Source organism: Wyeomyia smithii, chromosome 3 (assembly GCF_029784165.1).
Source record: "Wyeomyia smithii strain HCP4-BCI-WySm-NY-G18 chromosome 3, ASM2978416v1, whole genome shotgun sequence".
In the NCBI taxonomy this organism is placed as follows: domain Eukaryota; kingdom Metazoa; phylum Arthropoda; class Insecta; order Diptera; family Culicidae; genus Wyeomyia; species Wyeomyia smithii.
The window spans coordinates 167,964,576-167,984,209 of NC_073696.1; the positions used below are offsets into that span (position 1 = coordinate 167,964,576).

Here is a 19,634-nt window from a genome sequence, read left to right on the forward strand (position 1 = left end):
CAAGCGCCTCTTGGGCCAATGCCCGATAGGCTGGGCCCTTGTTTCTGGCTTCTTTGCGGAGCTCAACGATCATTTCTCCCTTGCGGGATCGGCGGATGCTACGCACATCTGCCCCCAGATCTTTGAGCTTCGCATCGCCTCTCATTGCCTTAAGGACTTCCGAGTACTTTGACTCTTCTGTCTTAAGGATGAGTGCGTCGCCCTTATTTTTAACTTTCTTCGTCGCAGGATTTGTAACCGGATGCGGTTTTTTGGCCACCACTTTTTGGTTCCTACTCCTTCCCGGAACCGTTACCCACGGGTTACCGGGAGCCTTCTGCTCCTTGGCTGCCACCGTGGGCGTTGCTTGCGCCACTCCTACACCGGTCTGAGGGCTGTTTGCGATTAAACGCTTCTTGGTGCCCCCGGGGGCCGTCTCTCCCGGGGACTGTCGCGTTCGTTTGGCAGCTGCCCTGCCGCGCAAAACCGCCGCAAACGTGCTAGCGTCCGTTTGGACCGACTTCGTCGCCAGCTCGGTCACCTTCGTCTCCTCTTTCTCCGCAGCCGCAGCTTTCATTTCGAGCTCGGCGTGCTCCTTTTTCGCAGCATCGACGGAGGACCGAAGCATGTAGAGGGCCTGCTTCAAGTACTTCGTTGTATTGCTGCGACTTTTCGCAAACTCGATTATAGCATCGAGCTGCTCAGACAGGGCCACTACCCTCGGTAGCGTGTCCCGCTGTCTTCCGACCGCCTTTAATAGCTGTGGACCAGCCACCGCGATGTCTTGCGTAGATCCGGTAGGCGTACTGCCTTTACCGTCTTCGCAGGCGACCTTCACTGCATCCGTCTCCACTTTTCTAGGCGGAGACCGCTGGATGCCACCTCGCGCAAATGGGTTTTCCAACCCATCTGCCCCCATCTCCAGAGTTTTGTTTTTCTGCATTCTTGTTTATTGGGTCCCCCTACCAGCCGCTATCCTTATCCATAATGGAGTAGTCGCCTAAATGGTCCCAAGGTAGTCTATGCCGGAGCAGTGAGGCCATGGCTAGGGGCGGCTGCCATAGCGCCTTATGGGCAACTATGACACCCCCGACCGGCGCAAGTCAGGAAAAGACATCTGATCCTACTCCTGCCTGGTTCCCACCAGGCAATGGACTCGGAACGTACTGGAAGGCCTGCCAGGTTTTACGGGACGGAGACCCCTGCACCGGTTGTAATCTCGCCGTTTCAAGCCGTTATCACACGACATTACTAAGGGAGCTCGGCGCAGGTGCCAGCCCAAAATCATGGTACGAAAACGAAATCCGACTCGTATCCTATAGTGATGCGACCAGTTGCCGTAATTGGGAACATTACTGGCATCAGTCCCAATGGGCGGTATAGTGCATTTGGGTGGTGGGAGCGGCACTACTCGCTCCGTCGGAGCTGCTTCCGGCCAGTGTGGCTTTTGCGAGAATTCAGCGGCCCAGTGCCTGAATCTCGCCACGACCTAGGCTAGCTCCCGCTGATGGTCCGGGACTGCTTGCTAGCAGTGAGCACTTCCGTGGCCTTCGGTGATCGCCAGTTACCGACCCGTGGTGGCATACAGCTCTGCCAAATATATATATATATATATATATATATATATATATATAATATATATATATATATATATATATATATATATATATATATATATATATATATATATATATATATATATATATATATATATATATATATATATATCAAATATATATAGACTTATAATTGCAAGCAAACTCCATATGGAAAAACAAACGTTTTTCCGGGCAACCAATTTTGATTTGGCTGAACCATTGCATAGATGTTTTTATGAAAAAAAAAAGATGCAATTTTGGTATTTGGTTGAATTTTGAAACATAACTCTTTTCTGAGGAGCTATTTAAAAATGTTATTTTGATGATTACAAGTATTTCCATAGCCGAAACGGTTTGTTCGATCAGTGTGACGTCTTCGGCAAAGTTGTAAATAATAATTTCGTCTTTTCAAAAATAAAAATATACACAATCTAATTTTTTTTTTTTCCAAAATAAGAGCTAAAAATAACTCAAATTCTCTAGGTGTTGCCATAACTGGTGTTCCTCCCCATTCTAAAAAACTCATTTTTACAAAGCTAATTTTTTAAGCTACAAAACATTACCTAAACGTTGGAAACTGATCGATTATGGAGAAATCAAGAAAAAAAAGTTTTATTTAAAAAAAAAATTCATGACATTTTTATTTTTGTAAGGACCAAAATTATTATATACAACTCTCAATACCAGTCAAACAAACCGTTATATATATACATATATATATATATATATATATATATATATATATATATATATATATATATATATATATATATATATATATATATATATATATATATATATATATATATATATATATATATATATATATATATATATATATATATATATATATATATATATATATATATATATATGAGCCGTTGAGAGTAAAAGTGGTGAGTAAATTTTTCAGAAGACGCGATAAACGAAAACATTCAAATAGTAAACTATTTTCAACATTTTTTCCCAACATAACTGCACTAAATCATTGCTGGAAAGGTTTTAAAAGACGGTACATGAAAGCATAACGAGTTCTGGTTGAAAAACTTACACAAACTTCAATGGAAAAACATGTACCACTTCTGTTCTATGGGAAAAATAGTGACAACCAGAAAACGTTGAGAGCAAAAGTGGTACATGTCCAGTGTAGGCATAAAGGATGCATTATAAAAGGGTGATTTTTTGAGAATTTGGTTTTCTTTTTAAAAAAACGCATAAAAATTACAAAACTGTATGAAATCTTTATTTGAGCCGATAAATTGGTTTATACCATTTAATTTTTAAAGATAATTTCATTAAAATGTTGGCCACGGCTACGTTTTAAATGGTCCATACGAAAAGTACAATTTTGGGTCACTTTTTCGAGCATTTCGGCTGGTATCTCGCGAATAACGCGTGAAATGTTGTCTTCCAAGGCTGGAATTGCTTTTGGCTTATCGGCATAGACGAGAGACTTAACGTAGCCCCACAAAAAATAATCTAGCGGTGTTAAATCGCATGATCTAGGCGGTCAATTCACCGGTCCATTTCGTGAGATGAATTGCTCACCGAACTCATTCCGCAATATGTCCATTGATTCGCCCGATATGTGGCACGTTGCTCCGTCTTGCTGAAACCACATGTCAACAAGACTCTTCCATTTCCGGCAAAAAAAAATCCATTTCCGGCAAAAAAAAATCAGAAATCATCGCGCGATAGCGAGTGCCATTGACCGTAATGTTGCGATTTTGATCATCTTTGAAGAAGTACGGACCAATGATGCCTCCAGCGTGTAAACCGCACTAAACCATGCATTTTTCTGGGTGCATTGGCGATTCTTGTATTGCCTCTGGTTGCTCTTCGATCCAAATGCGGCAATTTTGCTTATTAACATACCCATTTAACCAGAAATGAGCTTCGTCACTGAAATGGTCGTAATGCGCGAAAAACATTTTTCACAGAGGACGAATTTTGGTAATAAAATTAGATTATTTGTAAGCGTTGTTCAGGCGTAAGTCTGTTCATGGTGAAATGGCAAACCAAACTGAGTACATTAGACTGTAACAGCTGCCAGAATTCCTGCGTGAACTGTCAAATCTGAATACACGAAAAACCAAATAGCAAAAAAATCATCCTTTAGCTCTCTAATCTTAAGACATACAACATTCATGTCTTCAACAGAGTTGTCCAAGTGATTGAGTACTATAGAATGATGATCTGTTTGTTAAGGAATTCTGTCTCTGCGTGGCGCTAGTGTATATGAATTTGGTAACAGCATACGAGTTGATACTGAAATAGGTAAAATGCTTTCTGTCACAAAATATTCACGGGTACACTAGCGTCACGTAGTGAGAAAATTTCAAAGCAGACAGATCTTCTTCTGAAAGCACTCAATCACTTGACCAACTTTGCTGAAAACATGATTGTTTTATATCCTAAGATCCTCGACTTACAATTCATCCGACATGCACAGACTTGACATGTACCACTTTTGCTCTCAACGAAATGGTGATTATATTATTTACCAAAAATTGTTTTGGCTATAACTTTGGTTTAGGTTATCAGATCTCGGTTTTTCTTGCATTTTCTAGTACATTATTGCGTTCTGCATCAATTTATAAGAAACCCCAAAAAGTGTAAAAAAGGGAAAAGGACCACTCTCCACTTTTGCTCTCGACGACTCATATATATTTATAAGTATAAATATATATATATATATATATATATATATATATATATATATATATATATATATATATATATATATATATATATATATATATATATATATATATATATATATATATATATATATATATATATATATATATATATATATGAGCCGTTGAGAGTAAAAGTGGTGAGTAAATTTTTCAGAAGACGCGATTAACGAAAACATTCAAATAGTAAACTATTTTCAACATTTTTTCCCAACATCACTGCACTAAATCATTGCCTGGAAAGGTTTTAAAAGACGGTACATGAAAGCATAACGAGTTCTGGTTGAAAAACTTACACAAACTTCAATGGAAAAACATGTACCACTTCTGTTCTATGGGAAAAAAAGTGACAACCAGAAAACGTTGAGAGCAAAAGTGGTACATGTCCAGTGTAGGCATAAAGGATGCATTAAAAAAGGGTGATTTTTTGAGAATTTGGTTTTCTTTAAAAAAAAACGCATAAAAATTACAAAACTGTATGAAATGTTGATTTGAGCCGATAAATTGGTTTATACTTTTTCGAGCATTTCGGCTGGTATCTCGCGAATAACGCGTGAAATGTTGTCTTCCAAGGCTGGAATTGCTTTTGGCTTATCGGCATAGACGAGAGACTTAACGTAGCCCCACAAAAAAATTATTTAGCGGTGTTAAATCGCATGATCTAGGCGGTCAATTCACCGGTCCATTTCGTGAGATGAATTGCTCACCGAACTCATTCCGCAATATGTCCATTGATTCGCCCGATATGTGACACGTTGCTTCGTCTTGCTGAAACCACATGTCAACAAGACTCTTCCATTTCCATAAGTATAAATATATATATATATATATATATATATATATATATATATATATATATATATATATATATATATATATATATATATATATATATATATATATATATATATATATATATATATATATATATATATATTAGGGTGGGTCGATTTAAAAATCGCTTAGGCACATATGATTTTCGGATTTTAGGGATCAAAATAAGATACTTTTCTCAAGAAACCATACCTCTAAAATGAATTCTGATGTCCCTTGTACTAACGTGTAGGTACTCAAAAGGTCAAATTTCAAAAAATCCTGTTTTGACCCATTTAGAGTGACCCAATCGAGTCCAAATGTATGACTGACCCCCACTAACTTTAGAGGGCTGACCCACCCATGCTAGTGTTACCCCCTGGGACCCCCCTAGGGGGTCTCCCATACAAAAATATAAAAAAATATCAAAAAATCACCATTTTTGGCACTTTGTATGACAAAAATCAGTGAAATGGCTATTATTTTTCCGCACAAATGAAGTTTTCAGGAAAAAAATGTTTTTTTTTTGTTTTTGGATTTTTGTTTTCTCTTTAAAAATTTATTCGATCAGAACATAGGAAAGAAACTAAAAAATTATTGTTTGAAGTCTTTTTTGGTTTCAACACTGGGCAATTTCGCACGGCTCTCTAATGTCGCCTTCATAACAGCCTCTACATTATATATATATATATATATATATATATATATATATATATATATATATATATATATATATATATATATATATATATATATATATATATATATATATATATATATATATATATATATATATATATATATATATATATATATATATATATATATATATATATATATATATATATATATATATATATATATATATATATATATATATATATATATATATATATATATATATATGTATATATATATATATATATATATATATATATATATATATATATATATATATATATATATATATATATATATATATATATATATATGTGTGTGTGTGCGTATATGTGTATGTGTGTATATATATGTAAAAAGCAAATTCGGGTGTTTGGAATAAAAAACATTGCAGCAAATATTTATCAAATGGATTATCTTACAAAAAAATTTGCATGGGATGTAGTTGATGTTCACCTGAAGTAGCAAAATTTTAAGTCGCCGTTATATATCCATTTATTTATTATTGGTAAGAGGATATATAATACATAGGATATATTTGTATAAAATGTATTGTTTCCTTAATATCATAAACATAAATGTTGCATCTTCTAAAATAGATTTCCAGCTTTATTGTTTGCCTGAGAAGTTTATTTAAACATTGTGTATATTAGTTATAGTTATATTTGAGAAATTATTGGAACATGTGTGTCTTTGTTTTATGTTCAATTTGTAATGGAAATTGTAATAATCATACGCAATACTGCTACTTAACAATTCAGTAATTAGTTATTGAATTTTTTCCTTATTGTCAATAGATCATTTTCCAAGAAAGTAAAAACACAGCTGGTTGAAGGAGTGCCATCCTACTTTCGCAGAAATCAAGGGGGGCCGCCACAAAGAGCCCCCATTAATTCACCATCCAGTAGTAATATGGAGTTTTTAAGAGGTGTTTATGCATTTATGCAAGTGAGCAGATCATCGGTAAGTAGTTATTTGTAACAACCTGTATAAAATTTAGATCAAAATGGAAAAAAATTAGTTTAGTAAAATCAAAATTTATATACAAATACGATGTATAAAAAAATAATAGTAATTTGTAATCAAAAAATATCGGAGAATGCCACCACATTACATAGCAAAATTATACAATTTTTTGTCTCGGATAAATTTGCATTATAATAAATTATTGACACGTTGCTTGGCGTGTTTAAAAATTTAGTGAGCTTTTTAATGCGGTTATTATTTTTAGAGCCCTCGAAAAAGTTATCTGAGACTGAAGAATATAATTTAAAAATCTTTGCAGCAATCCTATAGATAAACGTTCGTTATATTGTTTATAGCATACAACAGTAGCAACAGTAGTTTACTCGGTCTTATTAGTAGTAACCACACGACAACAGTTCAAAAACGGAAATAGCTTAGGCAACATCCATTGTTTACGTAACGTAAAAAAAAATCTAAATTTTTTTACCCCTCCCCCTGTATGTAACAAAACGCAACAATACCACCTGCCCCCCTATAAAAATTACGTAATGCTCTTATGTGCATAAGAAGACTCGTAAAACTTTGATATTCTTCGAGTATTTTGCGTAAGTGTAGTGGTTACAATATAATCTAGAAACCAAATGCAAAAATGTTTTAAGACGGGGGATTTCATTTGATGTTTTTATGTGAGAATGGCACAAAAATGTCCGCTAAAACAAAATAACTGTGTTACCACTTAAATAGAGGGTCTCCTACGAAAGGCAGAAAATCAAAAGGCAGAATCACGAAAAGCAGAATTACGAAAGGCAGAATATTTCATAAGGCAGAATAACGCATGGCAGAATCACAAAGAGTACGAATGGCAGAATCAAAAAATGGTCTATTTTCTTTTTAACAACACACACTCGCGGCCTTTGGCCGACTCTATTGTCCAAGTGTATGCTGTCCTTACTCGCTGCCGCTCGTTCGGACTTTACTAAGGTAAAGAAAACCTGTTTGAATAATCCTAGGAAACCAGCAGATCAGTTGTTTGTATGCGAGAGGCCGCCGCTTCCGACGGCGGGTCGGCGGCCGGCTCGGACCGCGGAAACCACGGCGGCTTTGTGCCGCCTCGATTCCTTGCCCTCGATTATGTCTTCGCCGCATGAATTGTTTTATGTTAATTATAATCAACAAGCCGTTGAGACTAGTGTGGGTTATACCTAACATCGAATAATTACTATCCGCGATGCCGTGAGAGTCTTTAGAACCTGAACCAAACCAGTTTACGCGTTTCGGATCTGATAATTAGGCTTGATTTGAACCTTCCATCAAAACTGGTCATTGCTTGTGGCCAGTTATTATGTCTGGTTACTAAATAATATTAAATAATAAATTTAGAGTAGCAGCTTTGATACCGTGACCAGGATTCGCACCAATTTGCCATCACGCACTTGGCTATCGTGAGTCAGGTTTTGCTACCAGTGATTCTGCCTTTCGTGCCCTTCGAAATTCTGCCTTTTGAAATATTCTGCCTTGTGTGTACGGTCATAGAGTTCCATGATTCTGCCTTTCGTGCTCCTGCCTTTCGTGATTCTGCCTTCTGTGGCGAACCCTAGATAGATGACATCAAGTTTCGACTGGAAATAAAAAAAAACTGATGTAACTGAGTTAACTGAATTATGCCTCATTTCAAAAGTACAAATGACCTTCAAGTATATCCTGATTTCTATTGTATCATTCGTTTTTAATCATTTTAGGTAAACCACGTGAAAACAGATTCCTCAATTTTTCGACTACACACTAATGCAACTGTAATTCTTTTGGTAACGTTCTCAATAGCAGTAACAACACGACAATACGTCGGAAATCCAATAGACTGCGTACATACAAGGTAAGCTTTGGGTAACAACAAAAAATGGCGCTCCTTTTTTGCTAGTTCTGTATGATAAAACAGCTACTTGTGCTGTAATAATTCTTCTGATATGAAACCGTTGTTATTCAGTTTGAATTGCTGTCGACTTGTTATACAGGAAGTTCACGTTGGTCGTCCGCTCTGACTATTAACATAACCTTGTTCATCTCTTAGGTCGTTGTATGACTAGTTTCCATAACTCTTTTTATTAAGTATTTTGTAACAATCGTTTTGAATATATCATATTAGTTGAACTCATTGATCAAGTAAACAACAACGTTTAATATTTAAAAGAGTTATACACATAATTAGTTTCGAAGAAAAAAAAATTTAAATCGAAAAATATTTTATTGCTCTTTCTTAAAGTACAACTTCTTGAGAACATTTTCCGAAATTTCCATAGGGAGAGAAGTAGCGATTCGCGATAACCGCGCCCCGTAAGCTAAACATGAAACTTTATGCGCGAATATTTCGAAAAGGGTTTTTTGGTCGAAAAAGGGTACCGTGGAATGAGGTGAAATTGATCAAAATTAGTGATAAAAAATGCTAATCAAAAGATATCGCTCTTACAACACTAGGCAATGTTAACGTGTCCTTAAACGCAACTTTTGCATGATTCACATACCTGTCAAAGTTAACCCTTGCATGCCCGGTGCAATTTTTCATATTTTCGAAAAATTCTTTTAACTCAGTCAGAACTCAATCAAATTTGAGCAAACAAGTTTCCAAATAAAAAAAAAAGTATTGAACTTACTTAAAGTAATCTTAGTTGAGGGTTAATTACATCAAATTTGGAGAAGTTAGTAAAGTTTGATAAAAGTTAAAATATGTAATTTTCAACAATAATCATTCCATACCATTAAAGAAATACTGATGAATTCGCAGGAAACCACAAAGATTTTAATTTCAAAGCTAGTTTTTAAGCTTTTACAACAAACCGAATTGAAATCGGTCTAACGACGATCAAATAAAAGCAATTTTAGCAACAAGCAACTCGTGAACCAAAATAAACAAATTTTAACCTGAAATATCGTTATTTTTCAGTACAAGCATATCGAAAAAAAGCACATTGCCAAAAGAATGTATGGATTTCAATGGTGATCAATTTCACCCCAATTTACCTTATAGTACTGTAACGGGGTTACAAAAATACATCTATGCTTAAGAATATGGCAGGAAAGACCCAAAAAAAAATGAAGTCGGTACAAACGGTTATTTTTAAATTCAAATTGTCGGAGTAAATGGTAAATACCCCTTAAGCTCTCTAGGGTGACAAAACGCAATCGCTCAATAAAAGATTTTATTCAGCAACGCATAAAATGTTCTCGACCAATCAACAACGGACACGAGTTGCGTGGATAAAAGCTAAAAAGCTATGTAAAAAAAAATAAAAGCTTATTGTGAGACATTTCCGTTTGAGTCGCACGTTAAAACGGTTCACAGTCCGATCCTGTAAAACGGACAGAGTACCAGAAAAATTAATGTAACATAGAAGATTGAGAGTGCTGAAAAACATCACAAAAAAGTAAGCTGGAGTTATGAAGATTAGAAGTAATTATTAAAAATATTTTTTGTAGAAGCAGTTAGAGAAGAAGAGAAAAAAAATCGAAAAGCGTGAAGAATTTGTTAACGGGGAAAAGATCTCGAATAGTCCAGGTAAATTAAATTGTAAAAGATAGAATCTGAAGTATATTAGAGCTAATTGGTTCGTTGACGTTTGAAGGTATCCTTCGAACGAAGGATTCGGTTGGGGCTTACAAAATCACGGCAGCCGCCCGCTCCCTTCACGTGCAATTCGTGTTCCTAACCTCGCAATCTGGTTAGATCGGAAGAACTACCGGGTGACGTGTAGTTGACAAGATCTTGGAGACGGAATAAAGCAAAATTGTCAAACCCGGGCTGTTCAGTAACAAAAAATCAACCAATGTGACGACCAGTGTCGTGGGAAGCTATACTACGGGTACTGCCAGCCTCCCGCCCGCAGCCAGATATAGATTGTCGCATCTGTGCGCCCCCCGACCGCATCAAGTAGCTTCATCGACCACCCACGGCTGTACCTACGCGCATCGCCAACATCGTTCACCCGAATCCCGCTAGCGTGGATGAACCAGCATCACCCCACGTCGAAACGAAGACCGAGGTGAGAAAAACACGAAAAAGTTCAGGTCCACGAAAACCACCAAAAGTAGAACTTTAGGCGTATAGGTCAATGGAGCGTTGATTGAAAATGGGAAATTATCATGTATAAGCTTTTATTTGATTTCGGTGCGCGTTCCTTAGAATGGAGTAACTTTCAGTAGGTCTGTTGTTAGTTGGTTAGTCAGATGAGTGCCGTTCGGAATAAACAACCCTAGAGTCTCACCGGGCTTTTAACCATTGCGGCTTCGCGGCAGTTTTCCCTGCATAGCGCATAAGCGAAATCTGTTGCTACCCTCCCACGCACGTTACAGTACCTTATAAAATATAGAATTTATTTCAAGAAGAAGACGATAGAAATTTCACCAATAGCCATAAAGGTTAACTGGAGCACATACCAGTACTTGTTTTAAAATTATACTATTTCGGGAAAATTGTACGTGACGCTAGTTAATTGGAAATTTTTATAAAAATTGATCAATTTCACCCCATTCTATGGTATTGCCGTGTTTACGATTGCCAAAAAACTGCTGCTAAATCAGTTCAATTAATCTTTTTCTGAATGTTTGTTATTCCCTCGAATTAACGCAATGATGTCATATGGCAACATTTGACACATTGAACATGTTAAAATTCAATGAAATGTCCATCATTTGGCAATACTTTCATGAACACGAATAGATGCTGCTTGAAAGAGAAAATCACACCTAGTTAGTTTAGTTTGGTAAGTGGCCGCAGTAGCAATCCAATGTTGAAAAAAGTAAATATTCACGAGGAATTCTGAGTTAATCTGCGTTAACTTAGTCGGTTTTTAATTTTCTGATAAACAAAGTTTTAATTCTCTCAAACAATATTTCAATACAATTTTCAGTTCCCCAAACATGGATTTTTTGGGAAAAATATTTCCGCTTGCAATAATCCAGAGCAAAGCCTTGGTGCTTCATTCCGATTCGGCATTCGATCTTCTGTTTATTATACACAGACTTCGCAGCCAACTGTTAAGCGTACAGGACAATTGCACTTTTTGCCTTTCTCCTAGAAAGGTATAGCAATCACTTGCAAAACCGAAAGTATAAAAGTGCTCCAAAGGGCCAAATGGCATATATCACTCGACTCAGCTCGACGAGCTGAGCATTTTCTGTATGTGTGTGTTTGTGTGGGTATGTGCAGATTTTTATTCTCACTCACTTTTCTCAGAGATGGCTGGACCGATTTTCATGAAATTAATTGCAAATGAAAGGTCTTGTTGTCCCATAAGACCCTATTGAATTTAATTGTAATCGGATTTTGAGTTTAGAGGTTATGTATCAAAATGTAAAAATCACGATGTTTATCATTATCTCGAAAATTTCAAAACCGATTTGAACAAAATTGATTTCAAATGAACGGGCTGCCATAAAAACCCTTAACTTTTGCATTTTATAAAGATTAAATTTGTGGTTCAAAAGTTATGGAAAGAAACGTGTTCTGAAGACTGTTTAATCTCACTTATGTTTCTCAGAGATGGCTGGACCGATTTTCGTAAAATCATTGTCAAATGGAAGGTCTAGTTGCCCCATAAGACCCTATTGAATTGTTTTGCATTCGGACTGTTACTTTGCCTGTTATGTTTAAAAATGTGAAATCCAGCTATGAAAAGGAACATATTCCGTAGACTACTTGGACACACTCACTTTTCTCAGAGATGGCTGAACCGATTTTTACTAAATTAGTGTCAAATGAGAGGGCCAGCTGACTCATAACACCCTATTGAATTTAACTGTAATCGGACTGTAACTTTGTCTGTAATGTGTCGAAATGTGAAAATCACGAAACTTCATTATCTCAAAAAACTCCACAACCGATTCGATCAATATTATTATCAGATGAGCGGGCTAGTTAAGGGTTAACTGATGAATTATGATTGAACACGTGGTTTCAAAGTTTGGCTGCCCTATATGTTCCCCTTTCATTTGATTATAATCGAACTTAAGCAACCGTTATGTATTAAATTGTTAATATAGCATTGGCCAAAAATTGCAGTAGTATCGATACTCGAGAACCGATCATTTCTCCCCGCTGGTATCGATGCCGCGTTGATATTGAGGGCGGAGCATCGATACCAGCTGTATCGATACTCTGCCTGCTACTTGAAACAGGTTTATGAAAAGCTACCTTTTTTTTCTTGATCAATAATACGGAAAATCAGAGATGCCAGGTGTTTTTGAAAAATGTAAGCAACTATTCGAAAAACCGACAAAATCTGCTTTATGTCTGGAAAAAATTTGTCTGTGATTTGAAAAAATGCGTTCGCGCAGGCAAAAGTCTGCAAAAATTTTCACAGATGTTGAGAAAGTCTGCGTAAATATAAAGAAACTCTGACAAAAATCTGCAGAGACTCTGGAGAAAATATAATTATCTGCGAATCAATAAAAATCTGTACATCGACTCTAAAAATCTGCGTTTTGAAGACAAATCTGCATATTTTGTAGCCCTGCGTTCAATAGACTAATGGTACCAGAATGGGACGCGCGCGTCTGCGGCCTTATTTGAAATATAGGGCAGCTCGATAAACCTGGCTTCTTATTCTTTATTGCCTGCTTTTTTGCAAAAATTCGGCGCTTACGGTTTCGCTCTGCACAGACAGTTTTACCAAATGCGGCAGAATTTTTCTCGCAAGAGGCATGAAAAACCGCCTTAGAAATGAGCGGGTATATTCAATCCTGTTGGTGTCTTTTACAAAAAGAGCACAAACCAAATTTCTGCACTGTTTGTAGAAGACTTTAACGCGATGGATCATATTCGCGCACTTCTACAAGGCTTTTCCGTTAGACAATTTTTAGCAATCAACAATACTTTCCGATCTTATAGTTTCTCTTTAGTATCGAAGAAATATCGGAGCGAAAGTATCGATCCAGCTTGATATCGAAGTCGCCTGTATCGATGAAAAGAACGATATTTAGGCTCCGAAGTATCGATACCGTAAGTATCGATACGATATCGGCTAATGTAATAAAATAACGAAAGTCTATTATCTCAAAGATTACATGACTTATTTGAACATTACTAGTGTCATACGAACGAGTCATCTTCCAAACTTACAAATAACTAACTTCATAACAATTAGATATATGTCTCAAAAGTTATGGAAAGAAAAGTAATTCAAAGACTATTTAAAACTATACCTGCTTTGATCGATATATGTGGCCTCAACATAATTTAAATGTTGTATCGTACTGTTTGAACATTCCAAATTCATTGATTCCTTGCGATGTGTTTAAAGTCTGCAAATGCACGACGAATCGGCCATAGGATATGATCAAAGTCAAATAACAAATAGTTTAAAATGATTGGTTTTATCGAAATGACAACATCCTCGACTTTTGGCTTCTGTAAATCGCCTTAATTCTGAATACATTCATATTGGGTGGTATTCGGTAATTTTCAGCAGATTTTCTGGCATCAATCAGACACCGGAAATACCCATATTGGGAGTTATTTTGTTTTTTTTCTCCAGAAACTAAAAGTGGTCGTCTTTAAATTTAAAATGGTGACCAGGATCAATGTTTGGTCTGTATGCATCATCTCGATTACTGAGTATTATTCGATTGTTGATTATTGAGTACTATTCGGTCATTTTCGACTGTCTCCTAGAAGTTGCCATTTAGCAATTCAAAATGGTGCCTGAGGTCAATTGTTAGCTCATTGCATCATTCTGGTTCCAGAGATACTCATATTGGATGGTATTTGGTTATTTTAGGCTGTTTTTCACAAACCGGAAGTCGCCATCTTGGATTTCAAAATGGTATTTAAGATAATTTCTAGCCTCTGAGCGTCATTCTGGTTGAAGAAACACCAATAGGGGAAGGGGTGATAAAATGGACACCCTAAGCCATTTCCCAATTTCCTCCACAGTTTAACACTACAACTATGAGTCGATAGCTCACATTAACTGAGACACTAATGGTTGATACAAAAAATAAGAAGAAATACTCAAATATAGTATTTTTTGTAGTTTTCATGAGCATTTTCGAAAGCAGTTTTTTGGGGGTAAAATGGACACGTGGGGGTAAAATGAACATATTGAGGTGGTAATATGAACACCTTGGGCGTGAACATGAATTATCCTTTTACAGATACTAAAATGTTGTTCCATAGCACGTGACACACTTATTCATTCACCAACAGTTCAATTTTCACCGTTTGTCGTAGAATTTATAACAATATATGACCTTATCCGCAAGAAACTGAGAAATGGCGGAAGTTTTTTTTACGGACATTCCGCATACAACGGTACGTTTGGCCGCGGTCATCAGTTCATCGGTCCGAGTTTACCTTTGCGTTTTTCTGATATAAACACGAAGCATCTAGATTTTTCAATAGAAATTAACACAATTTTTTCACCATTACCATGGGCTGTCCATTTTACCCGCACATAAATATTATTGAAAATACCTCAATATATCGAGAGAATCATTTAAACAATTACTAACCTTTGATGATTTCTGCTGGTTAGTGGTCTGAGTACAGCTATTTGCAGAAAAATCGTTAAAAAATACTGTTTTACACAAGAAAAAACCATATTTTTTGTAGGCCAAAAATAACATCACCACCACGAATGTACGCGTGTTTCTTGTTTTTGTTTATTATTTTGACTGTTTGACTGTTTCATGTCGCATACTTTGTCTCAAATAGCTTCTAGTGCCTCTAAGATAAGGTGCCAAAGAAGTCTGTACTATTTTTCAACGTAATAGTCGAGATTTAAACGGGTGTCCATTTTACCACCCCTGTTAATTTTACCCACAATTCCTCTATTGGGTGTTATTCGATCATTTTCGGCTGTTTCCCAGGAACCGGAAGTCGCCAACCTAGAATCCAAAATGGGGTCTGTGGTCGATTTTAGCTGCTGTGTATCATTCTAGATCCGGATATACTCAGTTAGAGTTAGACGGAAATCGGCCATTTTTGGCTGTTTGCCAGAAACCAGAAGTTGCCATCCTACAATTCATATTGGTATCTGAAGTCAATTTTTAGCTTCTTGCAACATTCTGGCTCCGGAGATACTCATATTGGGTGGTATTTGGTCACTTTGGGCTGTTTTTCAGAAACCGAAAGTCGTCATTTTGAACGTTAAAATTGCCTGTGAAATCAATTTTTTGTCATCTGGGTGTAATTCTGGTTCCGAAAACATTCATATTGAATGGTATATGGTCATTTCCGGCTGTTTGCCAGACTTAGGAAGTCACCATCTTGAAATTTAAGATTGTGTCTTGTAATCAATTTTTAGCTTCTGTGCATCTTTCTGGTTCCGGAGATACTCATATTTAATGGGAATCGTCCATTTCAGAATGATTTCCAGAAACCGGAAGTTGTCATCTTACAATCCAAAATGTTGCCTGAGGTCGATTATGGAACATATTTTTTACCACTAAAAACATTCACCTGTCAAATTTGGCTCCATTTAGTTGGTTAGCTCTCGAGATGTGCAGAAATTTGTGTTTTATTTGTATGGCATCCCTACCTTCCAAAAGAAGGAGGGGTGTCGAAACATTATGGACATATTTTTTACCCCTTAAAACATCTATATGCCAAATTCGGTTTCATTTGCTTGGTTTGTTCTTGAGTTGTGCAGAAATTTATGTTTCATTTGTATGGGACCCCTCCCTTCCAGAAAAGGGAGGGGTCTCAAACTATCATAGGAACCTTTATCGGCACCAAAAACCCCTACATACAAATTTTCATATGTATCAGACAGACAGACAGACCGGGTTGCATTTTTATATGTATAGATTACAACATCAATATTTTGGAACCTTAAGAGTGAATATACATTTACACTGGGGTCGCTTTTTACGCGGGTTGTTTCTATGCGTTTTTTGGAACGTGATATTTTTCAATAACGCGGTTTATTTTTTCTCGATTCGGAAGATTGTATGTACGCGGTATCAAATAAGTTTAGTATGAATATATCTAAGCTAATCTTTAAAATGCGGTACAACCAACCAGGTAAAAAGCGACTCCGGTGTATTGAGTTGAAGCGTTCATGTAAATCTATTTTTACAAATAAAAGTTTGAATGAGAAAGGCTGGGTCTGACCGTTAGGTGGATTAATTTGGGTTTTTTTTAAAAGAAAGGGTTGTTAGTAGCTTAAGTATTCATGATAAATATTAGTAAATAATGAGTATGTGTGCCTAAACACAAAAGGTGACTTTTCAACACTGTTAGAAATATTTTGAATTTTAATTGTTAAGATTTGTTCGGTTTCGCAGTTAGGACTTATCATTCGTAGGGATTTAAACCTACTTGTCAAAAAGGGGAAGTAAACTTACAACTAGCTTAATTGCTAACTTATTGGCTAAAAAGAGAGCTTATCGTAGCAATTGAGGATTGTAACGAATTTTTGTCGGAAATTGTTAATAATTTTATTTGCCATAGCTTCTAATGTTTCAACACCAGCAAGTCTATGTAATTCGAGTGTACCAAACCAAGGAGGACGTTCCAAAATCATTTTCAGAACTGTATTCTGAATCCTTTGATGCACTTTGCTTGTATACTCTCAATGTTCTCTTTGAAAATAAGTTTTTTATCGTAAATTAGTCCCAAGCAGTGCTAATTAAAGTCATTTTCCCCAGCAAAATTCTTTGAAAATTACAGCCAGTCATTTTCAATTTTCACTTCCAATGATCGCAGCAGTCTTTCAGCTACACTAGATTTTCTTTCTAGAAACGTGCTGTTATACTCAGATGAAATAGATCGCGCGCATCGTTCACGGTTACGGAATAAAAATTGACGACAAATCCAACCAAATGATCTTCACTTCAAAGCGAAAAAGAAAAACAAACAGTCCACCCAACCCAAATGAACCTCACCGAAACACTTTTTCACTGACACTGACCGATGCCTTGACAATCTTCGTTAACTGATAAACTGATTTTGTTGTCTTGCTTCCATCGCATGAAATATAATGAGGTGTTTTGACAGTTCACTTCCATGCAAAAAGCGGGAAGGGAGAACTCTGAAAGGATTGTAAAAAAATAACGTTTATGGATGCTTTTTTTTTTCACTTTCACTCAAGAGTGTCAACAAATATCAACCCTGGTCCCAAGTACCTTGTGAGACCAATATAAAATAACCCTATTCATCTTGACAACATGATTATTGTTTGGCTTGAGGAAAGAAGCCCTAGTCTTATGGGGAAAAATTATCATTTGAGTTTTAGAAGCATTGGGAGAGATTTTCCACTTCTGCAAGTAGGAAGAAAAAATATCTAAACTTTTCTGCAATCGACTGCATATGACACAAAAAACTTTTTCTTTTTACGGAAATGCTTGTGTCATCGCAGAACAATAACTTTGTGCATCCTGGAGGCAAATCAGGAAGATCTGCAGTGAATAGTACAGGACTGGACCCAAGACTGAACCTTGAGGCACACCTGCTTTGACAGGAAATCTATCAGATTTTGAATTCTGATAGACAATCTGCAGAGTTCGATCAGTTAGATAATTTTTCAAAATTTTGATTACAAAAATTCGAAAATTTAAAGTTGATAATTTTGCAGTTAAACCTCCCAAGTAACATTAAAAATGCTTCAAAGACTTAGGATTGTTTTGTTTTGGTTTTATGCTAACTTACATTAAAGTCTATGATTATATTTTGGTTTTATTTAATAGCCATGGAATACGATCCGCAAGTATTCTTTACAGCCATACTATGGCAACCGTCATATGCATGAAGCCAACCAAATATGACCAAATAAAACTAAAACCTGCAAACTATAATTGTGGCTGAAATGAAACTTGGTGATCGTAACGCCGCCTTTGCTAAAAATTTCGCTTCAGGAGAGGAAATTCGTTTGGACGCACAAGGGTCAGAAGGCCATTTTGCATTTCATGACGTACAGCCATTTGAAGTCATCAACGCTATTATTGATGTTAAATCAAACGCTGTCGGTTCCGATGGAATATCAATGAAATTAATTAAGATTATAACTCCACTCGTTCTCGATCACATCTTCTTCCTGTTCAACAAAGCTATTTCGTCGTCGGTCTTTCCAACTCCTTGGAAAGATGCCAAGATTATACCACTGCAAAAGAAAAAAAGTGTGAACTCTTTAGACAACCTTAGACCGATTAGTCTGTTGAGCGGATTATCGAAAGCATTCGAGAAACTCTTGAAGGGTCAAATGTGTGCTTACTTGAAACAAAGTAACTTACTCTCCGACCGACAAGCTGGCTTCAGAGAAGGGCAAGGAGTTAGCACCGCACTATTGAGAGTGTATGATGATATTGCTGTCGTAGTCGATAAAAAACAGAACGCGATTTTACTATTACTGGACTTTTCCAAGTCGTTCGACACGATTTCGCACAGGTATTTGTGTAGAAAACTGGCATCCTATTTTCAGTTCCAACGTTCAGCCGTAGAACTCATTCGATCATATCTCACAGGAAGGACTCAATATGTGTTTTGCGGTAATGCACACTCGAGTAAATTAGCTGTAACATCAGGAGTTCCACAGGGATCTGTTCTTGGTCCTTTGCTTTTTTCAATGTACATCAATGATTTACCCAACGTTTTAAGGCACTGCAGTATTCAGATGTTCGCGGATGATGTCCAGCTAATTTGCATCAATCCCAACGTCACAGTAGAAGAGTTGATCATACTTATCAATCGGGACCTTCTACGCGTAGTTAATTGGGCAAAAAAAAACAGTTTGAAATTAAATCCTGCAAAATCCAGAGTAATGCTGTTCGGTCCAGGGTGTGTGCCTATATTGTCACTTCCAGCAGTTACCGTGGAAAGTAGCCATAAGGAACTCAGCAGTGAGTCCAATAACCTTGGGCTTATCTTTCAAGACGGGATAAAGCTGTCTCTGTACAATGTGGTAAAATTTAC

The 19,634-nt window shown here is 36.5% G+C and overlaps 1 protein-coding gene across 20 annotated transcripts in view; it reads left to right on the plus strand.

Moving 5' to 3' along the window:
- Window positions 1-19,634, plus strand: part of LOC129732121 (innexin shaking-B) — a 234,823-nt gene that overhangs the window by 98,522 nt on the left and 116,667 nt on the right. For all 20 annotated transcript variants that reach the window (XM_055692653.1, XM_055692650.1, XM_055692640.1 and 17 more), the window contains 2 exons: window positions 6,565-6,730; window positions 8,473-8,606. In XM_055692653.1, coding sequence (XP_055548628.1) covers window positions 6,565-6,730; window positions 8,473-8,606 — 300 coding nt within the window. The remainder of the gene's footprint in view (window positions 1-6,564; window positions 6,731-8,472; window positions 8,607-19,634) is intronic.